This window comes from Nannospalax galili, unplaced genomic scaffold (assembly GCF_000622305.1).
Source record: "Nannospalax galili isolate Female #2095 unplaced genomic scaffold, S.galili_v1.0 scaffold591, whole genome shotgun sequence".
NCBI classification, from domain to species: domain Eukaryota; kingdom Metazoa; phylum Chordata; class Mammalia; order Rodentia; family Spalacidae; genus Nannospalax; species Nannospalax galili.
The window spans coordinates 434,988-461,765 of record NW_008330926.1 but is presented as its reverse complement, the minus strand read 5'-3'; the positions used below and the strand labels follow the sequence as shown (position 1 = coordinate 461,765).

The following is a 26,778-nucleotide window of genomic DNA, read 5'->3' as shown; positions in this document are numbered from 1 at the left end:
GGTTGTTGTCAATGAATAACTCCTCTGGTTGGCAATAGAAATGACAAATATCAAGCCTCTTTTGCTGGAACTAAATAAAATGAATGAATCTGATCAGATGGCCACATTTACATGGACCTGTATACCAAGTCTTCCTTAGATCCAAGAATTTCCAGTCTCTTTTCTTTGTGTTTCCCAGGCTGCTTAGTTTATATGTGGGCAGCCCTGACCTCTGTTCTCCGGAGATCAGGAGAGAAGCTAATGTGGGAAGCTCTTCATCTTATTCCCTTTTACTTTGATCTCAAAGGTAGAAACGGAAGACCAGGTGCTGGCAACCTTCTGTGGCAGAGAAACCACAGATACAGAGCAAACCCCCGGCCAGGAAGTGGTTCTCTCCCCTGGCTCCTTCATGTCCGTCACTTTCCGGTCAGATTTCTCCAATGAGGAGCGATTCACTGGTTTTGACGCCCACTACATGGCTGTGGGTAAGTTGCTTTATCCTCAGGTCTCGCTCTGTCTCTAAAGATGAGGACTGTCATGTGCCCTCTCCTTCACTGGGACACCTGCACACTCACCCCATAGATTCTGCCTCTGAAGGCTACCGTTTGCGCCATCATAGCTACCTAGCTATCTAGCTAGCTATCACCCCTTCAGCCAAATTCTTTCTTTTTTGCTACATTCCAAAGCAACTACAGACATCAGTGTATTTCTTCCTAGTTTAATACCCATTCACAAATTTTTGTTTTACTGTGGAATATACACATAAAAATGCACACATCTTAAGTATGCCTTTGTTGCATTTTGAAAAAAAAAATATATTTCTGTGTGATCCAAACCCTTGACATACACTGAACTTTACCATCTCCCCAGGAAGTTCGTTCATGTTCTTCCCCAGTCAAGCCCTTTGCTCCAAATTCTTACAGGAAACAGTCACTCCGATTTTCTTCTTCCACAGATTAGTTTTGTCTCAAAACTTCATGGAAATGAGCAAACGGAAAATACAGTTTGGGCATGAGGGTTCTCTTACTCACATGATGTTCCTGAGATTCATTTGTATTTTTGCCCATTCCCTGAAAAAAATGATATTCCATTGTATGAAGATAATATGAGTTTTTAATTTATTTTCCCACTGAGGGACATCTGAGCTTTGCTTTTTACTCTCCTTAATAAAGTTTCTTTCAATCTTTTTTGTGGATATATGTTTTCATTTTAATTGGTAAATATCTAGAAACAGAATTACTGGGCTTAGAGTAGCTATGTTTAGTCTTACAAGAAACTGCCAAACCTTTTCAAAACAATAATATCATTTGTATATCAGTGTGTGAGATCTCTGACAGCACCATATCCTCACTATGTTAAATGTTGTCAATTTTTCCCTCCCATTTTAATTGCTCTGGTGAGTATGTATGGTTTAAAATGCATTGCCCTGATGACTAATGATGATGGGTTATCTTTTCATGTACTTGCTGGTCATACAAATGCTTCTTTGGGGGAATGTATATTTAAATGCCTAAGACAGGACTTGATCCATATCAAGGGGAAAGAAAGAAAGAAAGAAAGAAAGAAAGAAAGAAAGAAAGAAAGAGAGAAAGAGAGAGAGGAAGGGAGGGAGGGAGGAAGGAAGGAAGGAAAGAGGAGGGAGGAAGGAAGGAGGGCGGAGGAGGAAGGAAGGAAGGAAAGAGGAGGGAGGAAGGAAGGAGGGCGGAGGAGGAAGGAAGGAAGGAAAGAGGAGGGAGGAAGGAAGGAGGGCGGAGGAGGAAGGAAGGAAGGAAAGAGGAGGGAGGAAGGAAGGAGGGCGGAGGAGGAAGGAAGGAAGGAAGGAAGGAAAGAGGAGGGAGGAAGGGAGGGAGGGAGGGAGGAAGGAAGGAGGGAGGAGGAGGAAGGAAGGAAAAAGGAAAGAAAACAGGCAACATGGCGGTTTAGACGTTATAAGCCCAAGCTCTGGAAGAGCCTACCTGAGTTCTCTGTCTCAGTATCATCACCCATAGGATGAGGGTGGTAACCGCCCTGCTTCCCAAGACTGTGGCCTGACATATAGCAGTTATCCTAACTGTTACAGAACGGCACTTCCACAAGGAGTTAGGTGGCCTACTGTGATCTTGGGCAAGTTACTTAACTTCCCTTTTCTGGTTACTTCAATTGTCAAATGTTGATAATGACTGCCTCCGGGCTAAATGTAAGGATTAAATGAAAGAATGCATGAAGTGCCCGATGGTGAACTTTCCTGGTGTCCTGTAAATGTCGCTGTTGTCTTTGTCATTGTGTGTGACTGACTACATTTCTGCCTGACCTACAGATGTGGACGAGTGCAAGGAGCGGGAGGATGAGGAGCTGTCCTGTGACCACCACTGTCACAACTACATCGGCGGCTACTACTGCTCCTGCCGCTTTGGCTACATCCTGCACACAGACAACAGGACTTGCCGAGGTAGCGCCTAGGGATAATTCTGTGCAGTGTCATGGTCTGCTGCATCTTTCAATGAGTTTAGGGGGACACAGTAGGAGCAATTAAAAATGAAGTCAGGACGGGTAGATGGTTTGGTGGGTAAGTGCTTGCTGCATAAGCTTGTGTTCAGACACCCCAGCACCCAAAAAGCTAGGCTTGGAGGCACATGCCTGTGACCCCAGTCCTGGAGAGAGAAAAGAGGCAGGTCCCGGGGGCTTGATGACCAAGTAGTCTAACAGAAAACCTATGGGCTACAGGTGTGGCGAAAGACCCATCTCTCAGACGGAGAGCCATAGAAAAGACAACTGATACTGACATCTGGTCTTTGCATGCATGTGCACAGGAATGCACACCTGCACACACATACGTGTGCACGCACACACACACACACACACACATACACACACACATACACACACACACCATGCATCAGAGGTACAATGAAGACATCACGTAGATAAGTGATGAGTGTTCACCCTGCTGGGAGCCAAGGATCCATTCTCAGTGGAGCATATGAGAGAAGTTCTGAGGCCTTCATTCCCATGCAGCATGTCTGCTCCACAGGTTTCTATCTACTCTCTTACTGCAAGTAACCAAACTGACCAAGTACTAGGAAATGGGTTTCCCAGTCTTTTCTGAGACATGAATTCACCCAAAGTTCCTTTTTCTCTTTGCTCCAGTAGTCCTCTCAGTCCCTAACAGAGAGTACCTCAGACCAAAGGAGAAGGAGGAGAGAGGCAAAGGTAGAGATGGCAAGGAACTGACCCATCCTCTCCGGCTCTCTGTCTTCTTCCATTGGAATGGCTCCTGATTTGCAGTCTTAGATTGGGAGGTCAGGGCAGGAATGGAAGAAAAGAAGGGTGGCATTTTCCAGGCTAGTAGGGTAACAGCCACGTAAGATGCAATAAATGCTACATTTGCTATGTTTACATAAGGAAGCATGGTCAAACATGAGCTGGCTTGGAGACATGGGTATGTGCTTTCTAGAGATGATGTCCCTTGACAGGAAGAAAGAATGAGCATTGCAGCAGGGAGAACAGCTTCTGCAAATATTCAGAAGTGTGGTGGAACTTGGGGCATTTAGGGAACTGGCATGGATTAGTGTGGCTCAGGGGGAGGAAGTGTGCTCATGAACTCACCTGGAAATTAAATAAGGTTCACTGGAAGACAGTAAGGCAGCAGTTAAGGGTTCCCTTTCTTCTTTCTCCAAAAACTACTGCTTGTCTCCTGAGTAAAGCCTTACACTACTTGTAAACACTCATCAGCATAAAGTAGTGTAAAAGGAGGCACATACATGAATTTTCCTAAAGAGGACTGTATTTTTTTATTTATTTCATTCAGTAAGTATTTTATCAGATGTCTACAGTGTACTAAATACAGTGGGGCTAAGAAAGCTCAGGTAGCATGAAGCTTTTCACTCTGCCCCCAGAAACCTTTTTAAAAAAATACCACAAATATGCTATCCATCTGTTTATGCACTGCATGCCTATCTGCGTACTATGCATAAGAAGATTCCCTTCCGCAAGAGCCAGTTCTAATCTCTTTGGGAATGAGAGTTCTCCATAAGAATGAAAACAGATGGAGATTCAGGGGACCTCAGTCCCAGCCTCATTCTGCAGTGCTTGCTGTGGGGCTTCATATTAGTCATGCTCGCCTTTCTGGCTACTGTTTCCTCATTTGCAAATGTTCAGGTTGAGCAAAGGCTTAGAATGCATAGACATGCCAGGTCTAGGATGGGCCGACCCAAGGGCAAAGGTTCGGCAGCCAAGAAAGGGCTAAGTCATGACCAGGCTCCCAGGATTCTGGGTCGCTGCTGGCAGAAATACAGTACTGAACAAAGCAGAATCCTGTGCTCACAGAACTAAGTTTAATAGGGGTCAAAAAACCAGTAAAGGAACATGTGACATGATGAACGGTGAGGGTGCGTGTGAGGGATTTTTATTAGATGATAACCAAAGAGGCTTTGAGCCGAGACCTAAAAGAAGCTTGGGCAAAGGATAAAGCAGGGCCAAAGAGGTCTAGTCCCCCATTTGAGCTCTTCATCTCAAAACCCTTCCTTCTCAGAATCCCTTTCCTGTCCCACCAGAGGATCCAATGGCAAGAATCATCATTCAGGGTAGACAGCTCTGATGGAGACTTGGAAAGTCTATTGTTGAATCTTGACTGCAGATTTTTAGGCAGGTGACCTTGGATGAATAACTACCCTTCACAGAGTTTCTGTTTCTTAGTAAAGTGGGGATTCCTTCTCTGAGTATCCACTGGGGACACTGGAAAGATTATACAGTGACAGATAAGCAAGGCTATGTTGTGTCTGTGGCAACAGTATGCATTTTCCCTGCTGTGTTTCCAACAGTGGAGTGCAGCGACAACATCTTTACCCAGAGGACAGGCATGATCACCAGTCCTGATTACCCCAACCCTTACCCCAAGAGCTCTGAATGTTCCTACACCATTGAGCTGGAGGAGGGCTTCATGGTCAGCCTCCAGTTTGAGGACATTTTCGACATTGAGGACCATCCTGAGGTGCCCTGTCCCTATGACTACATTAAGGTAAGCCTACAATAAGCACTTGTCCTGAGGATGCTGGAGCATCTTTGCTGAATTGGGAAAATCAATATTCTGAGCTTTTCAGCTTCCCTCAGGGTAAAAGATCAAGCAGCTAACTTCCCAACATATCATTATTTAAGAGAACATCTTAGCTTAGTTGAATCCAGTTTGGGGATCTCTTCTAATTCCAAACTAGTTCCCTGGCCAACAGGGTAATTTGAAGTGGAGAGTCACAAAGTCAAATCAATATTTTGGATAGGTCTCCTGGGCACAGACAACATCATGGAGTGCACCCCATACAGTCATCTCACAAAGCCCTGCACTCAGAAGGGACCCATGATGGCTTTGGCATGCTGCTACTGCCATCTTGAGCTTCCTTATATATTATGAGCAAGGTGCTCACATTTTCAGTTTCTGGACAGCACCATTATGTAGCTGGTCTTGCTTGGGAGAAGAGGCCATGAGAAAGACAACAACAAGGGAAGCGAATGCCCCAGGCCAATATGCGCCATTTGCAATTATGCTAATAGTATAGTTGGTATGCAAAGAGAGCCTGAATTTCAGCCATGACTAGAAATAGTGGGAGAAATAGTTCTTAGATATGTAGGAAATAAAGTCAGCAATTCCCAGAAGTGACCACCTGAAGTATCTAAGTGAAGCTGAATTCTGGGCTCTTATCTGGGAGAAAGGAAAGTACTATGACATGTACAGAGAGGCACTTATTTAAACCATGCAGATGGTGAGCTGTTCAAGAGAACAAAACAGGAAATTAGAATGTAATGAATTCTCAGAGCTAGACAGATGAAGAGGAACCCACAAATGCTGTCAGAAAGAGCCATAAAATATGAAGTCCAAAAGGGAGAGAAGCCTGACCCATACATGAGGGCATATCCTTATTGTTCAGAGGTAAATGACTTCCAACATAATAACTTATCACATATAACAACAACTCTTAGCATGTTATTTGGTAAATCAGAAGTCCTAGTGGGCTCTACTGGGTTCTCTGCACAGGGTTTCATGGGACTGAAATCAAGGTGTTAACTTGATGGAGCTCTCTCCTTGATGATCCAGGGAAGAATCAACCTCTAAGATCGCCTAAGGGTTGGCAGAATTCCATTCCTAGCTTCTGCAGAACTGAAGTTCCAAGTTCTTCCTGATTATCAAGTGGTCTGTCTTGGCATCAGAAGATACTCTCAGTTCTTTCTTTATTGCTCCCTGGAAAGACCTTCTTGTCATGTAATATAACATAGCACAAGGTAATACCAGAGGAGAAGAGCATAGAGATTGTCTTGGAATTCTGATTAGTACACAAAGTGCTCCATGAGCTTGGCAAGGGATCCATACAGAGACACCATACCTTTTGAAGTATCACTTCCCATCAAATATATGATGTTGCTCAGTATTAGACAAGTCACCAAACGGCCAGTGAAGGAGTCCTTCCTTCCATGGAAGGAAGAGGGGTTAAAAGCACAGGAAAGACCCAAGACTGGGAGCTGGGGGATTAGATCAACCTATAGTGCCTGCTTCACTCATTCTAGTCCAAAGCGTTTACCACTGTCCTGTTCATCTACACCCTTCCGCACTGTTGTTTTTGCTTCCGTACTCACCCTACATCATCTGTTTTCCCACAGCGTAGACGGTTGTAACAAACAGATCACATCAAGACTATATATGGAATTAAACTAAATTTCTCAACAAAATGAGTCCCTTGCTGCCTGTGCGGTCTCATGCCGCCCCCTCTGTCCAGCCACATTGGTTTCTTATTCTATTCTTCACACCTGCCAAGATCTTTCCCTTTATCTTTCACATAGCTGTATTCTTTACCTAGAAAATGGTCTTCTGTCCTCCTCAAATGACAGGCTCATCCTACATGTCAGATCTAATGCCACTTCATCAAAAAGCCTCCCTTGATCACCTAAAAATTGTTAGTACAATATTTCTATTACACAAATAATGTCTATAGACTATATGCATTTAGCATCTAAATTATAACTGTACAGAATATATTCCTATTATATAGCCACCTATAATTATTTATTATTTAGTGTTAGTCTGTCTCACAAAAGTGCAAATTCTTTGAGAGCAGGAACCTTATCTGTTTTGTGCATTGGACAACACTCTGCCATCTTTAGCCATAAGATGAATCCACTTTGCCCATCCCCAGGGCCACTGGAAACTGAGATTTGTGATTGGAATTGCAAGGCTGTAAAATGTTTTGGTGATTGGTAAGTCCCATCAAAAACATGAATGAATACAATGGATTCACACTGAGCTTCCAGAAAATTCTAACATGCAATGTAGAGGTGTTACCTGCAGCAGCTCCCACCACTGCTCAGATGTGACTTTTCTGTCTCCATGTTGCTTCTCTTAGATTAAAGCTGGTCCAAAAGTGTGGGGGCCCTTCTGTGGAGAAAAAGCCCCAGAAACCATCAGTACCCAGAGTCACAGTGTCCAGATCCTATTCCGCAGTGACAACTCAGGAGAGAACCGAGGCTGGAGGCTCTCTTACAGGGCTGCAGGTAAGCCCTCCCCTCCAGGTCACACTGAGCCATGGTGCTCAGTGCTCATAGGGAGGGTGGTTGAGGGAGGAGGGATTCAGTCCTGAAACCCCTCTAGGGAGCCAGGAGGGCTCCTATGTGAGTAACTCAGAACCGCCACGGTACATGCTGTCTCCTGAGTGAGATTCCCATCTATAAAATGGGGCAGGAGAAGCACGGGGACTGGACTGCCACTAGAACGGTAGTTCTTAAACTGGCTGCATTCAAGCATCGTGTGGAAAGACCAAAAACAGACATTCCACTTCTATTTCCCCCCACATGGGGATTAATTGGACCTGGAAAGGGCCCTCCCACCCCAGCCTTCTCTAAATCTGGGAATGGAGTTTGAGTGGACCTATAACTCTAAATGTTTCACTATGAGATCTATCACCAGATAGGCCCCTAGCCTGGCACAACCTATGGCCCCCATTCCTACTGTTCCAAGGCAGCCAGTCCTGACCCAAATTCTGAGGGAGTCATTGGACTCAAGAAGTCTGTAATAACTCAAAGCAAATGAGGGTAGGCATATCCGGGAGAGACTAATCCACTTCATAGACCCAGGGGGCCTGGCTCTGCCTGCATTGTCCCATCCAGGGTCCAGCCTGGGGAGAGAAGTGGACAGGAAATTAAAAAGGAAAGTTTGTCCCTGAAAAATTACCAAGGTTAGGCACAGGCATTGAGGATCTTGTCAGGATTAGCCTTTTGAAAAGAGGATTCGGTAGCATACAACTGGAGTCTTACTGCTTTGAGAAAGGGATCTTGGGAAGAAGGGGAAATTGCAGTCACTCAGGGTGGCCTAGTGAGTAAAAATTGCCAGGGCACAAATTTCAATTGAATAAGAAAACAGTTTATTTAACCAGACGTTGGCCGTGTGTACAGGCCTGGGAGGAGGTGAGCTCCTTGTCACTGTAAGGATGCAAGCAGGGACACTGTAAAGAAAGCATGGGAGAGGGGTTGAGTTGATGACATTTATATTCCTCCAAACTCTGAGTGCTAATGAAACTATTTGGCTGGCCCCTTCATTTTACAAATGAGGAAATGGAGGTCCAAGTTGGCAAGTGGCTCAATCCTGGCTTCCACGTCTCCGCTCTAGACCCACAGTCCTGTTGTTCCCACCTCCTTCAGGCCTTCCTTTCTAGGCGCTGACCCTTTACCGTCATTTCCTTGCTTCTCGCCTGCTGCCTTTTCATTTACCTCCCACCAGGAAATGAGTGCCCAAAGCTACAGCCTCCTGTGCATGGGAAAACTGAGCCCTCGCAAGCCACGTACTCCTTCAAAGACCAGCTGCTCATCAGCTGTGACACCGGCTACAAAGTGCTGAAGGTATAGAACCCTGACTGGAAAGACAAGTGAGCAGGCCAGAGCCACTGGTGGCCAGTGCTGCTGAAGCTTGCCATGGCACCTGCACAGTATTTCCTAGCTGCCCTTTGAACCTCCTAAAAGCTCCCAAAATTCAAAAGCTTCTCAAAATGGCACAAAAGTCCTTTGTCAGGGTATGGGTGGCCCCGAGTTTTAAAAAATGTGTCTACACCATAAATGGGGGGTACCCACTTCTCTGTAAATAAAAAAAATGTCCATATGGCTCCATAATCAGGGACAACAACCGTAACAAAGTACAGAGTAGTGGCAGGCACTGGAAAGGGAAATGGAGGTTGTTCAAACGGCAGGTGGGCACTGTATCAACCACCCTCAGAAGCAGTGGTTCTCCTACTAACCTTTCAAAACAACAGTCATAACAAGTCATCTCCCAGCTCTCACTTGGGGAGGCTTGAGGCTGGGACCAGTGCTTGGTATTTTTATGTTCCCCAGGTGAGCCCAGTGTGCAGTCAAGCTAGAGGTCCGCTACTCTGGAGGAATGGCCCTCAGGAAGGGGCTGGACCGGCAGCATCAGCATTACCTGGGAACTTGTTAGAAATGTGAATCCTTGGGTAGGTCAGACCCATTGAACTGGAATTCTGGTGGCAGGGACAAGCAGTCTGTCTCCACGAGCCCTCTAGGTGACGCTGACTGCTTGCTGTAGTTTGAGAACCACTGCTCTGAAAATGGAGTCAAAAACTACCATTTAGAGATCATTGCCCTGGCTTGTGCCCAGAGTACAAACGGGGAGTAGGGAGTCAGAATCTGTCTCTACCTGTGGGCGAACTTGCCTTTGGAGGCTCATGGGGAGGGAATCCCAGTTAAGGACAGCCCGGTTTGGAATTTGAGCTATTTTGATGGGAAACAAGCATTGACCTACTCCCTCCTTCTTCACACTCCCTTCTGGTTTCTTTTCAGGATAATGTGATGATGGATACATTCCAGATTGAGTGTCTGAAGGATGGTACATGGAGTAACAAGATTCCCACTTGTAAAAGTAAGACAGTCAAATGCGTTGGCTTTAATGACATCTCCTCATGGCGGGATTTAACCTGAGACCGTAAAGGGGTGAACACTTGGCCAGAGCTCTCATAGAGAGATGGATAGAAATCAGGAACAACCTGAGAGATAGGCAAGGGGACTATACATGCTCATTTCAGAAGACACAACTTTGCGATCCCTCCCTAGAACAACTTTTGTGGGACCTGGTTTACGAAACACGAATTTCACTCAGTTCTGCTGCAGACAGGGTGCCAAATTTGATAAAGGAGTAGCATTGTCATGAGGTTCCAAAGGAGCTCTGACAGCTGTTAATTCAGGAAATTAGATTGCCAATGGTGCCCAGGACTGAGTGGCTTTGTATGTCTCTACAAGGCAGTCACTCACAGACATTTCTGGGTTAGCTAATGACTTAGGGTTATGTAGGAAGGACTCTTGGGTCAGCCCAGAAGACCTATATATAAAATTAGGGACACTGGCTCTGGGAGTCTGGAGTTCTTGCCTAGTATGCCCCCACCATATTCAGTGACCAGGAACAAAATCCTTCACCTTAACTATAAAATAAAAATGTTGGATTCAGGCGTGGTGGTGCACGCCTTTAATCCCAGCACTTGGGAGGCAGAGGCAGGCAGATCTTTGTGAGTTCGAGGCCAGACTGGTCTAAAATTAATGAGATAGAAACAAAGAAAACAATGCAAAGAATCATTGAATCTAAGAGTTGGTTCTTTAAAAAGTTAAATAAAATAAAAAATAAAAAGGTTGGATTAGCTTTAATTCTAGAACATATGCCAATGTTTCTAGAATAGAATGATCCATATACCATCGATTAAGCTTTGTTTAAAAAAAGAAAAACAGATTTCTAATCACTACCTCCTTTTTTTCCACACCAAATTTCCAATGTGAGACTGAAATTTCAGAAGCTATATATAACAACAAGGTAGTAGTGGCAGAGTCAGGGACAGAAGGACAGGGTCCAGGGATTTGCTTTACAGTGGAGAATGAACAGAAATAAGGCCAGTCTTATTGATGTCCATTTCATGACTGTTCTTGAAACACTGGGCTCTACCCCCTTTCCCTTCCCTAAATAGTTCCCACCCAGCAGACAGTCCCCCCCCACACACACCATAGGGAAACTGGAAGGAGGGTTCCCTTGAGGCAAAGCCCAGGCACTTAAAATCAGAATGGGCTTTTTTCTTTTTCATATGATGATGTGGCTGTGGTCTAGGGCCCTGTGAGGGGGAAAAACAGTCACTTTATAGCTTCAATAATAAGTTCAGTACTTACTGGATGCCGATGCATAGGTCTGTAGGGAATTCAGATAGAAAAGACAAGGTTCAGGCCTGAGGACCTCAGATGCTCCTCCCATAGGTGGTCCAGGGTACAGTGTGTCTGTGCTTTTGAGCCAGGCCTCCTGCAGGGCAAAGTAAGAATCATTTTGAAGAAGGTAAAGGCAGATTTCTGGTGCTTAGCACAGAACCTGGCTCTGGAGTCTGAAAGCTGTGCGTTTAAATGAATACCAAGCTGTCTGTGTGCCTAAGCAATTTACTTACACTCTTAAGGCCTCAGTCTTTTCCCTCAAGATTGTTGTGAGAACTAACTGGGTTACTATACATACTATGTCTGTGGAGAGCCAGAAACAAAAGTGTAATAAAAGTCTAATTATCCCCAACCCATTCCCTCGTGGGAGAAGGTTTGTTATCTCTCAATTTCAGAAAGCAGAAAATGTTACTAATATTTTCCTTGATGAAACACACATTATTGTAATGGTCACATTCCTAGAGTAAGGTGCTATATTAGATAGCACTATTTTTATGTGTTATGTCAGAAAGCAACAAAACACCTTGCCACTTTATACTTAAAATGGGACTGAACTCACAGTAAACTGGATTAGGACTATTAGAGCTCTCATAAAGACACAGTCATCATCTTTGAGCATCTGTGGGTACCTGGCACTCTGCTAGGTCCTAGGGAAAGATACACAGCCAAGACTGGAAAGTTGAGTCCTTGGGGACTGTGGGAGAATTGGGCTGAGAACCAACGCAGCAGAGGGAGGGACCAGAGATGTAGCTGAGGGGCAGTGTGCTTACCTAACAGGCACAAGGCCCTGGATCTGATCCCCAGGCAAGGGAACACAGGCCTGTAATCCCAGCGCCCTGGAGATGGAGGGTGGAGGCAGGAAAATTAAAAATTTAAGTTCGTCCTCAGCTATGTAGTGAATTCAAGGCCCGTCTGGGCTACATGATACCCTGCCCCAAAAAAGAAAGAAATGAAAAAAAAAAAAAAAAGAACCGGAAGTGGGAATTCTGGATTGTTGCCCCCCCTACCTTCACCTTGCTGGGGTGACAGTCTTGCTAGACTCTAAATGCCATCTGTCAAATAAGCATTTGGGCCAGATGAATGGGATGCTCCAGGCAGGGCAAACCGGCTCTTCCTCAGGAGCCGGAAGTACAGCCTCAGACTGATACCAAGTCAGCAGTCTCGAGCTCTCCTCCACGCTGGCTGCATCTAAACTGCACTCTTGGTTCTGGGGCAGTGATTTCTGTATTTCCTGCGTGAACTATTTCCGCTTTGCTTGCTAATTTTTCTCTCTTCCTTGTCCTGCTTTCTCCCTCTTCCTCTCTCTTTTCTTCCTTTTGGTCTCCTGATCCTACTTTGACTTCACCACGGTGACAGAAAGCGAGCTCGATTTGGAGACTGAATTCGAGTCAGAGCAAGTGACAGAGTGAATGGCGGGAATCCCACACAGTGCAGACATTCGAGAATGGACCCCGCGCAAAGATCGGGTCCCAGAGCTACTCCACCCCTCCCTGTCCGCCCACACTCTTTTGCCCCTGTCAGTGTGGATCAGAACCCGACGCCGAGCAAGGCTGCTCAGCAGTAGAAAGCGCTGTCTACCCAAGAGCAAGAATGTGTGATGAGTTACTCATCATTCAAACATTGCTCCAAAGAGCAATGAAAGACCATGAGTGATTTTAAGGGCTCTCTAAGTGGACTGTACTCTTTTCAAAGGAAAAACATGCTTGGTTCTAGAAACACAGATGTAATATACAATCATGTGGCCTAGTGCAACATGGGTCCTGACTTCTGAACCACTCCACACAAAGGTTTAAATGACTTTACGACTTTCAAATTTTTATCTGTTGCTACTGTCTTAACAACCATGAATTGGTAAAACGACACAATGAGCTTTTGAAAATCTGGATATTTTCTCATTCACAAACTTTATCTTGCCCATCCACATTTTTAGGGCTGAAATTCTACCAAGGTTCTTTCTTCTGGGGTTCACAAGTTTTATATTCCTTAAAACTCACTGATTAAAAACTTAAAAGAGATGGGGATCATGTGTAGAGTCAGTGGCCTTCAGCTCAGGGGTCATGACTGTAACCAGGTCATGAACAGTTATAAAGAAAGGCCTGAGCAGGGCAGCACAGAAGGTCTGGACACATATCAAAGGAGCTTTTTTTTTTCAGACTGTGACTGCCTGGTCTGAGATTAGATGGTTACTGGGTAAGGGCAGAGTCCTGCAAGTTGGATGGTGAATAATTTGGAGACTGAGTTCCTGACCTAGGGTAGAGATGCCCCCAACAGAGGAGGTAGAATGGACACTAAAGACATGTCATCTGGGCAAATGTTTGCCAGCCCACAAAGTATTTGCAGTCATTATAGTCAGCTGATGGAGGAAATCACAATTTGAGGAAGATTTGATATGTGCCAAAATGATTGCAATAATAGGTAACATAAGGTACATGCCATCAGAGAAATATGAATAAAGATGTCCAGAAAAAGTAAACTGATCTGTCCAGTTAGAAGGGTCAGAAGGGTCTTCAGGAGAAGCAACATTTGATAGAGTCCTCATGGGGTGGCAGCACGGACACAGAGTGTTCCAGGGAGTGAGGGAGGCACACGCAAGGCCCAGCGGGAGGCAGCAGAGGGGATGTGGCACCAGAAGGGTCTGATGACACTGGAGTGCAGGTAGGTACACTCGGGAAGGAAGAAAATGAGGCTGGCTAGGGGCTGGGGCCTAGTCCTTGAATACAAAAGGCATGCTCAGAACTTAGGTTGGCCAAGAAAGATGTGTTGAAACAAACATAAGTGTCAGCAACAGATCACCAGGTTTGAGGTAGTTTAGAGTGAAGTGAGCTTTCTTAAGCAGCAAAACCAGCTGGGGACACACATTCTGACTGGTTGGTTTTATCAGCCTAAGAGGCCCTTAGGGAAAGTTGCCTCTTTCCAAAGACACATAGCATTTTGCCTGTCAATGTACACTTGGGAAGAAAGTGTGCTCCTTCCATACTTAGTCTAAACAAGCCGACATGACCCTGTTTTCTGTTTGTCACCCACCCCCTCTCTCTGACAGCCCTATCAGTGGGCAGAGTTACTATGTGGAGCAATGTGAGAGTAGTCCCTCAACTTGGAAAGTATCTCCCTGGCAACATCAGCCTAAATATAGGCTCTGAGCCAAACCTGGAATTCCTCCATCAGAAACTGGATAGTTGGGCCACGAGGATACTTTACGTCAAGAAACTACCAGAAAGTTTGGGGAGATGAGAATAGTGTTAATATCTAGATGCCAGGGACTGGAGAGATGACTCAGCAGTTAAGAGCATCAGCTGCTCTTACAGTGGACCCACATTCAGTTCCCAGCACCCACGTGACAGCTAACGACCATATGTAACTCCAGTTCCAGAGGATTTGATGCCCTCTTCTGGCCTCCATGGGTATTGCATGTATGTGGTACACATACACAAGCAGCCAAAACACTCCCACATAAAATAAAAATAAATATTTCTTAAATACCTAGATACAAACCTAGGGCATTTTCTAAGTGGTGGAATATCTACTTTAATTCTCAGCAGGAAAGTAAATTTAAAACTACTTAGAGTTTAATTTTTTTTTGATTTATTTATTTTTATTTTATGTGTATGAGTGTGTTTTGCCTGCATGTGTGTAAGTGTACCACATGCAGTGCCCGTGGAGGCCAGAAGAGGATGTCATACCCCCTAAAACTGGAATTATAAACAGTTGTTAGCCACCATGTGGATTCTGGGAATCAAACTTGGGTCCTCTGAAGAAGCAGTGCTCTTAACTGCTGAGCCATCTCTCCAGCCCTAACTTAGAGTTCTAAACAACAAATATTATCTCTTATTATCCTAATGCTAACCTTCACACATTTATTCACAAACTCAAGGGTGCCTATATAGACACTATTTGGTTGATCAATGCAAATGAAGTGATTTGTTCATAGGAAATTGAAAGCCAGTTACCCCTTTGGGCTCTGCCTTCCTTGTGGATACTTACATGAACTCATCCTTCATCCCTTTCCTCCAACCTGTAAGGCTTTGAAATTAGATATACTTTAAGTTAGCTAACTCAAAAAGTCAGTCAGAAAGATGAAGTTGAAGTCCTAGGATTAAAAATCCAATGTCTGACTAACATTCAGATGTCGATGGCCCCTCTCTGTCTCTTGAGAGGAGTTGATAAAACTGAGGAGGAGATAAAACTTTGGAAATTGTATCAGACCTCTGGAAATATTGATAGCTAACGTCCACATGAGCCAGCTAATATTTACTATACATGCCATTTAACAGGAAAACAGATACTTAGGGATGAACAGTCAGTACAATTTACTAAAAACACATTGAATTAAAGGTCAGATCTCATTCTCACTCTGACAGTAACTCTTTGGATGACTTTAGGCCAGTCGGAGAGTTTCCTTTCTGGGCTTATCTATAACATAAAGAGGAAATTCTAGATGGTCTAACTCAGCTTTCTGTCTAACTGTGAAATTTGATGATTCCTCTGTGATTCTTCAGCTTTGACATAGACCTAAAGTTAAGGTTCCATTAGAAACAACCATCATTCCCAAAAGGAGTCCCTTGAAAAGAAACCAGTAGTGCCTTTGGCCTCTGAAGCAGCCATGAAAAGATGTCCTGACCAGGCTGACTCACGCTGGACTCTGTTCATTCAGCAACTCCCCTAAGATAGAGCTAGACATGCAGGCTCCCCAGAGGTCATCGTGAGACTCAGGCATCTTTGGTCATGTCCAATACTATGATTACAGCCCCAATAGCCAGCTACCATCAAATGGAGAAAATGATCAGGTGCAAACTGAACGTTTGTCTGTCCCTGACTTTCCCTGTGTTCTGTCGACAAAGGAGATGCCTGGATAAAGCAAGCAGGGTGGGGCTGTGTACTCACGTAGAAGCTAGGGTTTTGTTTGTTTGGTTTTGTTATTTTGGTGCCAAGCTACAATGGGAGCACATTTACTGTTCTTATTCATCCTGTGGTCGGAACTGGAAAAATGGAAGATTCTTTGGTTCAGGTCAGCCAGAATTTTCTCATTGAGCCGTGGGCTTCATGCCTGGACAACAGAAGCAAAAAAGGTTGTGAAACAGAGCTAGAAGTCAGAGGAGAGAGACTGACGTCTCCTTGAATCTCAGCAGGTCTACCCTGCCCTGAAGCTGACACCAGGCCAGGTGAACTGACCACGAAATAGGGCTATAACAAGAAGATGCTAAAAGAAGAACCACTGGTGGATCATGTGTGGTGTGCTGCACAGGTCCAGAGGTACCAGTTACACAGACGGTACTATTTCTCTCTGGACTTGTGTGTGCTGTGTAACCTGCACATCTAAGATAGATGCCCTGGTTACCTCCCCACCCAAGAAAGAGCAAAGGGTACTTAAGGGGTCTCACTTCTTCTCTCAGTTGTAGACTGTGGAGTCCCAGCAGGGCTGAAACATGGGCTTGTGACCTTCCCCACAAGAAACAACCTCACCACCTACAAATCTGAGATAAGATACTCTTGCCAGCAGCCCTATTACAAGATGCATCACAATACCACAGGTAAGCCCTTGATACTGAGCCATAGCTCATATTCTCTAGGCCTCGGGTTAAAACATTCTGTAAGGAATGAACATGTACAGAGCCTCACGATGTAAACCATCCTCCCACCATCACATCATCTGACTCTTGGTCTCCACATGCGGGAGTTGATGTGTCCATTTAGAGACACAAAAATCTAAATCAGTCCCAGGACTGAAAACCAGGTGTTTTTCCTTTTAACCTGAAATTCAGCAAAAATTCTACTAATGAGTACAGAACTTGTTGGCGGAGCACATACATGACAAAATTTAGAGCAGAATTGAGACTCTCAAGAAAGCCTGGACCCTCCCAAAATAAATTCCTTCATGTTGTTTGAGGCAGAGTTGAGGTTTCCAAAAAATGGCCAGTGTGGCTGCCTCTGCCGTTCTCTGCTTCCTGTTCTGGCTGACCAGGCCAGAGCCGTTCAGCTGACCTGTAGGAAGGCTTCCTTTTAAGACCTGTTCTGATGTCATGCACAGAGGTCAGGTGGAATGAAAGAATGGGGAGCAGGAAGTTTAACACATCCCCTGACTAAGACCTAAGCACAGCCACCCTGTCTCTGTACAGGTCCTTCTACACTTTCTGACAGAGATTTCTGGCTGTCCGTGGGGTTAGGCAATAGCACATTGGTCAAGGGTAAAGGACCAGCAACAGCCAGTCTAGCAGTCACAACAATATGGGAGAAAGTATATGCCCCACCTTCACCATCGTGGAAACAAAAAGCCACTCCACCCCTGCAGCACATGGGCACCAAGAAAATGCTCTACTTTTCCAAATCTCTCTTTTCAACATGAGAACAGCTATACAGCTCACAGAGCTACTGTGAGGCTCAAACTGGGCAGTGGACACAAATGTGACGTTATTAAAGAGTTTAACGGAGCAGGGAGAGAAAGGTTTGCGTGCTGTACAGAGCTGTGTGAACAAATGTTCTAAAACTAATGAGAAAGAAACATCTGCCAGGGGCTGGGAGCACGGGCAGGGCAGGGCAGGGCAGGGCAGGGCAGAAGTGCTCAGACAGGCAAGGATCAGAATGCACAACCCTTTGGAAACTGTGCTGCAAAGTAGGTCGGTTTTTGTTTCGTTTTGTTGAAGACAGTAATTCTGAGCTGAGCAGGAGCATAGTTAGATTCCTCTTCTGGAAAGCTTCATCATGAAAGACTGCAGAGTCGGTGACGTCAGAGAGACCTCAGGAAGAACTCTGCAGTGATCCAGGTTAAAGCTAGAGTGATTAAGAACCAAAACCGAGTCAAGTGTTCCATGTAACATTGTCTTTCTCCCCTCCCACCCTTCACTCACAAAGGGATATATACATGTTCGGCCCATGGGACCTGGATAAATGAAGGACTGGAGAGAAGTCTGCCCACCTGCCTTCCAGGTACCTCACTTTCCAAATCCTTCTCACAGCCTCCTATCCAAGGCCTGAGGTCCTCGGGTGCTTCAGCTGTTAACGGGAAGTCGAGAGGGGGAGGCTTTGCTTTTTAGGGATGTTATCCAAAGGCCAGCCGTCAGAAAACCGAGCACCCCACCCCCTTCTTCAGCTAACCAGCTTCCAGCCTCATCCCACTTGATAGTCTCGGAATCCCTCCTGTCTCCCTCCTGTCCAGATCCAGTCTTCTACTCAAGGTTTTTCATCCGACACAATGTACATGTGCACCTGCCATTGTGCCAGGGAAATCAGGAAAGTGGACACCGTGTCCTTGAGCACTCACCAGGCTTCAAAAAGGTGACAGCACAACACAAATAACTATAATGTTCTACAGAAATCAAAAAGGAATGTGCACCAATAGTTCTCATTCTCTGTATTTATCTACTGACTCCACTTTAAGACAGAAAGAATTCTGTGGTGACAAAAGGTATCACTCTGTGTTTAGATGCTGGGGAATTTGCTTTGGCGTTGAAGTATGGGTGATTTGCTTTGCACTGACAATGCATCCACATGTAAATCAGCTTAGAAAATTATAGCCCCAAATCATTCACTGTGGGATTAAACACAACCCACAGAAATTAAATTTCTGTGGCGCACACCTTTAATCCCAGCACTCGGGAGGCAGAGGCAGGCGGAGCTCTGTGAGTTCAAAGCCAGCCTGGTCTACATAGTGAGTTTCAGGACAGCTGGGGCTACAGGGAGACCCTGTCTCAAAAAGACCAAAAAAAGAAAAAAATTGTGAAAATCAAGAGTAACAGCATTTACATGATATAGCATTTAAGGCGACACTGGAGAATGTTGGAACATCATGGTCCTCCCTGATTCTATATGCAGAGTTCCATGAACAGCAACTTTGCAGCATGATAAAGCACTAGATGGTCTTTGCATTTTACTGAATAGAAGTGGTGGACAAACCGAGATGTGTATTGTGTAAACGGCACATTTTAGTAACTCTTGGCATTCAGTTAGTAGGCTTTTAAATACTGGGGTCAACGTAAAATGCTAGGCTAAGTTTTCTGACATGGATCCTCATGAAGAACACAGCAGCATTTAAGAATCTGTTCCCAGCCACCACAATGCATCTACATTGCAGTGTGGAGTGCAGTGGGCCCTCTACAAAGAGGCAGTATCTATAGACGTTTGTGCAGGCATGGAGGGGTGACCACCAAGAAGAGACTGAGGAGGTGGGATAAGGAAGATGTCACCCCACCCACTCTAATTCCACCCACCTCAGTTTGGTTTGACCACAGTACAGTCAGGACTCAAGTGGTAGAGGCCCAAAGAGGGGCATGGTAAGCTACTGCAAGCTGGAGGTTCAGTTTTCCATGTTGTTAAAAGAGTATGTGACCAAGGAAATGGGGAGCTGTTCTATCCCAGGATGCCACATTATAAAGTCTGAGCGGGAAACGTGTGCTGGGCTGGGAATTAGGGGCCTCCTCGTCCTGGTGCTGCGGCTTCTCAATTGGGATCTTTGGCAAGTAATTACAATAGCTGGGGCTGGGAGGCCATACCTCAGAAGTGAGTGGGCAAGACCAGGGATGTCCAACATTTTATGGTCTTCAGCCTCTGTCCATACAAAACTGCTTGGATATAGTGAGTCATGAAACACCAGGATTAGGAAAAACCACAGTGCATCATTGGACCAGGCCAGAAATTTCCAAATTCTTTCCTTTTGAAAGACTGAGGTACAAGCCAAAATGGACAAAGCCGTTTCATCTGGTATCACAGTGTCTGCCCCTGTGGGGTAGAGGATTCTGAGCAGATGGTATTTACCACTTCATTTTACAGATGTGAAAACGAAAGATCAAGGTGGTATAGTGATTTTTGCACGGCTACCTCCAGAGTTAGGGGCAGAGCAAAATGAACTGAAGACATGGGTGTTTGCACAGAGGCAGTGCTGAGCTTTCTCTGACTCTGGTCATCACCTTTTTGTTTTAAGGGACCTAGTTGCTTCAGTACTCACTGTTTTCTAGCACTTTAATCTGGCCTCAGCATAGCCAAAGCTTTTTCAAATCAAGAATCTTCCTCACTCCGAGGAAGGACTGGTAGGAGAAGAGCAGCAACCAATACAGTTTATTCCCAATATGGATCCTGGAGGTCATCTCGGCCAAGTGCAGCATTTCACCAGGCACAGTGGTGCACACCTGTGCTCCCACCTACTTTGGAATGTGAAGCAGAAGCAGATGCAGAGGAGAGGGAGGAAGTGTAGAGGAGGGGCAAGGGGGAGGGTTCGATTGGAATGAGCTCTCCCCAAAGGCTTGTTACGTCATTTGACCCCTTGAAAAAACAAAAACACATCGAAAGAAGAAAAACAGTACAATGGACAGATGAAACTGACCGAGAGAGTGCGTTCCATTTTTTTCTCTGAACCTCTCCTTCTCCATGTGTCAATTAGCTATTCTCTCCTGTTCTTCTGGCTCTGACCTTCTACAACCTCAGCCGTGGTACTGGGGACTTGGTTAGAAGAAGGCACCATTCAGTGCTGGCCATGAACTTTGCTGTGACATGGACTGAACCTTCTATGTGTCCCTTATCAGATTAGGGCCTTTGGATGCTAACTGAATTTTAATGCAGAGCCCGTCACAGACCTGCCTGCCTTATGCCACCTTGTTGTCTGCTGTTTGTTATTGGAGACTGGCTCTCAATTTCGAAAGAACAGGCTGCAGAGGGTTAAATGGTCCATTCACATGTGGTTTGGAGTCAATAACGGGATGATCCAGGATCATGGAAGAAGAACATTCAGAAGAACATCCGTAAATCATTAGGTTGTTGAAAGCCTACCCTCCCAAAGTCACAAGAAAATTCCCTTCCCAGAAAGGGACTATACAAGTTTGTTCTTAGCCAGTGGGGGATTGTTATGGAAGACCCTCTGTTCATGAGCCAGAGGGGTTGGCTGCAGGAGCCTGGGGATGCATGTGCATGCTCAGAGTGCAACTCAGAAGAGTGAAGTTTTCACAGACCTTCTTCCTTGCAGGTACTATAGGAGCCCTGGGTGCAATGATGGGTGGTCCTGAGCAGGGCTCATGCATCATTGCTTGTGGATTATGCCACCTTTCCTCTACTCTTTATGCACTGAATCTCAAGGCACAAGCACCACAGAGTCCTTAGACCAGAGAAGCAAACATTTGAAGGCCTATGACTGTGGTTTTCATATGTGATAAAGTGGGGATAGAGATGAGACAGCCATCGAGATACCTGTCTTAGAGTCCAGATAAAGCCCTGCTACCTGACTTGATAGCCGTGCCACCTTGGCCTTGTCTCAGCCTCTAGAGAATTCTAGTCACGTATAAACTGGGAGAACTGGGAGTGAGCATGGCAAATGAAACAATAATCCAAAGAAATTTTCAATTTGGAGCTCACCTTTGAAATGCTAAAATCTAGAAGTAAAAGTACTGTCTCAGAGTCACAGGTAAAAATAGAGATGCCAAGCAAGGCCCCAGTTTCCAAGTAGGACATTCTCACTGTTTCTTAGTAATTGTGCTTCATACTATATAAGTCACATACAGTAAGCAATATTAATGCCCCCATTTTACAGATTGTTGAAACTGAGCTTCAGAGAGGTCATGTAACTTGCTGAAGTTCGTATGGCTCATAAATGAGAATTACAGAGCTGGAAGCTTGACGTCCAACCACTGTGATCCACTAGATGGCCTTTACGGCTGCTTCCATTTCCCTGTGGATATGTAGAAAAAAGTACCCAGCAGCTCTCTGTGCCATGGCATGGGTGACTTCTGAGATGTAAGATATTATCCTGGATGACAAAAAATAGAAGTAGTAATAATGGCCCGGCTAAATATGGCCCTAGCCAAAAGTGGTTTAGCCAGAGGTGGCTCAGATTGGATAAGACCACAGCATGAAATGATCTGGTCCAGAAAGGTGGCAGCTACGGAGAGCCAGATCAGAGATGGACCAGCTCAGAGAGACTTAGATCCAACTGACCCTCAGCTGAGCTCTTCTAAGCTAGCATGACCCAGGCAGGTTAGGGCCCATGGTGGCATAATCCACAATGGAGGAGATGTGAATTTCTTTTGGTGGATCTTTCCTTGTGGTTGACTCTGTTTCTTGTTTCCACTCCCTCCTTACAGTGTGTGGTCAACCCTCCCGCCCCCTGCCAAGCCTGGTGAAGCGAATTATTGGAGGCCGGAACGCTGAAGTTGGGCTCTTCCCATGGCAGGCCCTGATCGTGGTGGAAGACACGTCAAGGGTGCCAAACGACAAGTGGTTTGGGAGCGGGGCCCTTCTCTCTGAATCCTGGATACTCACGGCAGCCCACGTACTGCGCTCCCAGCGCAGAGACAACACAGTCATACCTGTCTCCAAGGAACACGTCACGGTCTACCTAGGTCTGCATGATGTGCGAGACAAATCGGGAGCGGTCAACAGTTCAGCTGCCCGAGTGGTACTCCATCCAGACTTCAACATCCAGAACTACAACCATGACATAGCCCTGGTGCAACTGCAGAGGCCTGTGCCCTTGGGAGCCCAGGTCATGCCTATTTGCCTGCCAAGGCCTGAGCCCGAAGGTCTGGCCCCTCACATGTTAGGCCTGGTGGCTGGCTGGGGTATCTCCAATCCTAACGTGACAGTGGATGAGATCATCAGCAGCGGCACACGAACCCTGTCAGATGTCCTACAGTACGTGAAGCTGCCTGTGGTGCCACATGCCGAGTGCAAAGCCAGCTATGAATCTCGTTCGGGCAACTACAGTGTCACAGAGAACATGTTCTGTGCCGGCTACTACGAGGGTGGCAAGGATACGTGCCTCGGAGACAGTGGTGGGGCTTTTGTCATCTTTGATGAGTTGAGTCAACACTGGGTGGCCCAAGGCCTGGTGTCCTGGGGGGGACCTGAAGAATGTGGCAGCAAGCAAGTATATGGAGTCTACACCAAGGTCTCCAACTATGTGGACTGGGTGTGGGAGGAGATGAACTCCCCAGAAGGTGTGGGGGAGCTCCAGGTGGAACGGTGAATGAACTTACTTCCTCAGGCCTGTCTACTCGCTCAAGTCAAGTAAGGCTACATCACAACTTCCAACAGCACACTCCATGTTACCTACCAGACCAAGTAAACAAGCACATTAAGGACCTACCTGGGCACTGATTCTCCTGAGATAGCCCCCAGGACGCAGGACTGAGAGGTAATAGTGTGGTCTAGGGAAAGGTCTCTAGTCAAGAGAGCTCAGTCTAAGGCTTCAGCCAAGTCCCTTTCACTTAGCCTCATTCTTTCCAGCGCTGGAGGGGACTTGGTCCAGGAGGCTCCTGGTCCAGTCCAACATTCCTCTCCAGGGTTAGTTTTAATCATTCCTGTCACTTATCAAGCTCATTGGGCCCAATACTGATATAAAAAGCCTAGACTTGATATTTAGAAAATGATTCCCTCAACTGAAGACTATATCCACATATTTGCCCAGCTCTGGCCTCTAGGCTTGTACCAAACCTAGTTCCTCATCTAGGAGAGAACCACTCAGGTTTGAGGGACTGAAGCTGTCTCTTGTGGTATATTACCTAGGAGCACTTTTCTCCCTGGAGTTAGAGCCCAAGCTTCTTACAGCAAGAATTCCTTTTGAAAGGGATTTCAAGCAATGGAGACAGGGTTGGGAAGGCTTCTGGTGACTGAGGAAGATTGGTAATGGCTCCCCTCCCCCAACTCCTACTATCCACTCAGAACATATCATTTGGGCCCATGTGCCACTCTTAAATACCAGCTGACACCATAAGATGTCAACACCTGACACTCCAGACATGCAGCAAGCAACCTTCCAGCCCTGGAATGTATCATCTAAACACTACCTGATACTCGCCACATATATGGAGACTTGGCTGCTACTTAGAGAAAGAGATGATCCTAACCGTGCTCCCACTGTGCTTCTGGGCAGAGAAGAACAGGCCGACTCAGGACTTTAGGAACCACTCCGGTCTACCAGACTATCCTCTACCCTGGGACCTGAGCTCAGCAGAGAACCACCCAGAAGCATGCTCCAAGGGATCCACTTTTCAGCACTCCTGAACCAAGGTCAAAGGAAGCAGAGTCCTGAGAGCTATCCCTAGCTCTACCTTCAACTGGCATCTGATAACCCTTGGGAAATCATTTTCTTCTCTGAGCCTCAGTTCTCTTGTCTGTAAGGCAAAATCACAAGATCCCCTTTGGGGTATTCAGTTCTCTCACTGAGAACCTCCCTGACTGCCGGGAGCCTCTCTCCATGCTCTCACAGGCTGATTGTTCTCTATAGAGCTCACTCTACTAAGAAACTCTGTCAGTCAAAGGCAGTAGGGGAAACTCCGGAGAGGGATTTGGATGGAACTGGGAAATGTCCGCTTTTCCTATTGATTCATCAAAACACACTCTTATATCTAAGAATGGCACATGTAGAGGATATTATATTTTGTATATTTAATATCATAGGCTTTGCTACTATGTAAGGGGCCTCTGCACTCTGGTTCTCTTGTCATGGGTCTACGGTGCAAATAAATCTGTGGATGACCAATAGCTTTGGTTTGGGAGTTTGCTGGTTATGTTTGAAGTGTGTTCGTTTTGACCTTCTGAAGAGAAACTGGCCCTTAATTTAAAAAAATCTCCCCCATTATAGACAGAACTTCCGGCATCCAAACAGTATCCAGGAGGAGGTAATGAGAAAAGGAGGTGGTTACTGGCTACTGATACACTTCCTTCTCAGAAATGACGCTTCAGTTTTCCTCATACATGCCTGCTAGTTAAGCCCTTGGCTTCGAAAAACTCATATTGGGCTATGTGCATATAGGTTCTATACAGGCAAAAGACCTAAGTCACAAAAGGAATGAGCTTGAAGTATTGTGGGAATTTAACAAAAGAGAGCATGACTGTATAGCTGAAGGAGATCAGAATGACTTTGCAGAGGCTTTGGAGACACACAGGAGGGTGAGAGAGGGACAGAGTGGACAGAGGGATTGGTGCAAGAAAACAGGCTTTGGTTGAAGGAGCCATGGGCATCGGGAGTCTAGGACAATCTTAACGCTGTACTCTGGACCATCCTCTAGCCAGGAATTCTCTAGAATCACATTCTGGTACTTGTTTACAAATGTAGATTGTCTGTCTCACCCCCTGAAAATTCTGGTATCAGAATTCAAATATATGAAGGCAGACAGCATAGCACGGAAAGAGGCAGAGAGGGCCCTGAGTCCCAGAGAATTTCTGCAAGGATTTGGGGGAGACTCAGGGAAGCCCCACCGGACATAGGGTTGTGAACCTGCAAACAAGGTGGTTTAAATCCTCTGAAGTGGTGTGTTCAGCAGAGCTTGGGCCACAGGAGTGAACTTAGGGGATGCTGAGCTGAAGGAACAGTGGAGGCTCTTCGTGGGACAGTCATGGTTTGCCTTCGTTTGGGGTTTGCATCATGCTTTGTGCCATGCTTTACATTATGAGAATAAAAACAATTCTAGATTATGCTTCGAAAGTGTCACATATTGCTGGTGTCAAGGACAACCATGTCTTGTGTTTTCCCATATTTCTGATTTGTACTTTCCTCCAGCTATGTAGACTTTACACTGTAGCATGTGGAAACACTGAAGTTACATGGCGAGCACGCCACGACATGAGGCAGAAAGACCCTTCCCTGCTCAAGTAATGTTCCATCAGCTTAATGAGGTCAAAGTGAAAGAAAGGGGAGGTGCCAGCGTGTGGTCAGTGTAGACATGAATGGAGCTCTGGAATATTTACAAAAGATTTTTCAGAGGACAGAGCACATTTAAAGACAGTATTTGATATTTATCAATAGATAGAATATGGCATGGGAGAAAAGGCATCATCTAGTGGAAATTTTCAGAAAATAACGGAAAGGCAAAGGCTGGACAAGGCAGACATCAGCACGGACAGCATGAATAAAAGAGACGCGCCCCCCCCCCCCGCCCAAGGCAGGATCAAAGGCAAAAGGAAAGTGCTTAGGGAGTCAAGGAAAACAACTGTACAGAGTGGTGAAGTAGTTGTCCTTCCGATGTGCCTGATCATTGTGGTAAGGGCCTCTGGTGGACTCTTCTGGAGTAGGGATTAAGTTGACACCATCATGCCAGAGGCACTCTCTCTCAGGGAGCAGGCTGCCTGCTGTGTTTAAACTGCCTAGCACTTTCTTTCCCTCCACCCTGCCTCTCCTTCTTCCTAGGAAACCCTCTCCCTCCTTCCAGAGAAGGCTTTTAACCCTTCCCTCAGAGGCTGGAAGCTGCACTAGCCTCATCTGGCATACAGTAAAATTTGCATGCTCAGTGCGCCAGGCTTTGTTCCCTTAAAACTAACAAAGCTTTCATTCTTACCACAGTGCCTAACTTCAAAGGAAAGTATTTCTAGATTTTGGTTTCTGATTTGTTCTAGTTTCAATGGTTGAGGAACCATATAGAAAGAGGAGTTCCTAAGAATGGAGAATACATTGGATACGATTTCAGAAACAGTGTTCTCTCATACATGTAGATATCACTGCTGAGGTTCCATTTATGGTGCAAAGCCACCTGTGAGTTTAGAGCTATTGAGTATTCCAATGGCTGCCTTATTTCCAAATGCGATCAGTAAATGTCACTTTCTTCTAAATCCAGTTCGAAGGCAGAGGGAAGAATGTGAAGGCAGTGTCCTCTCGCTCTCAGAGAAGGTTGATTGCAAGGGAAG

General features: G+C 45.6%; 1 protein-coding gene across 4 annotated transcripts in view; it reads left to right on the top strand.

The window, feature by feature from the left end:
* Positions 1 to 26,778, top strand: part of Masp1 (mannan binding lectin serine peptidase 1) — a 65,848-nt gene that overhangs the window by 25,909 nt on the left and 13,161 nt on the right. Inside the window, exons 3-11 of one of the 4 annotated variants that reach the window (XM_017803506.2) lie at positions 287 to 464; positions 2,276 to 2,407; positions 4,779 to 4,975; positions 7,344 to 7,491; positions 8,714 to 8,832; positions 9,784 to 9,862; positions 16,572 to 16,709; positions 18,028 to 18,102; positions 22,239 to 24,639. In XM_017803506.2, coding sequence (XP_017658995.1) covers positions 287 to 464; positions 2,276 to 2,407; positions 4,779 to 4,975; positions 7,344 to 7,491; positions 8,714 to 8,832; positions 9,784 to 9,862; positions 16,572 to 16,709; positions 18,028 to 18,102; positions 22,239 to 23,122 — 1,950 coding nt within the window. In that variant the 3' untranslated portion in view covers positions 23,123 to 24,639. Of the gene's footprint in view, positions 1 to 286; positions 465 to 2,275; positions 2,408 to 4,778; positions 4,976 to 7,343; positions 7,492 to 8,713; positions 8,833 to 9,783; positions 9,863 to 12,537; positions 12,864 to 16,571; positions 16,710 to 18,027; positions 18,103 to 22,238; positions 24,640 to 26,778 lie in introns of those variants that run through there. The other 3 variants (XM_008853128.2, XM_029556446.1, XM_008853138.2) reach the window with 3 other exon arrangements.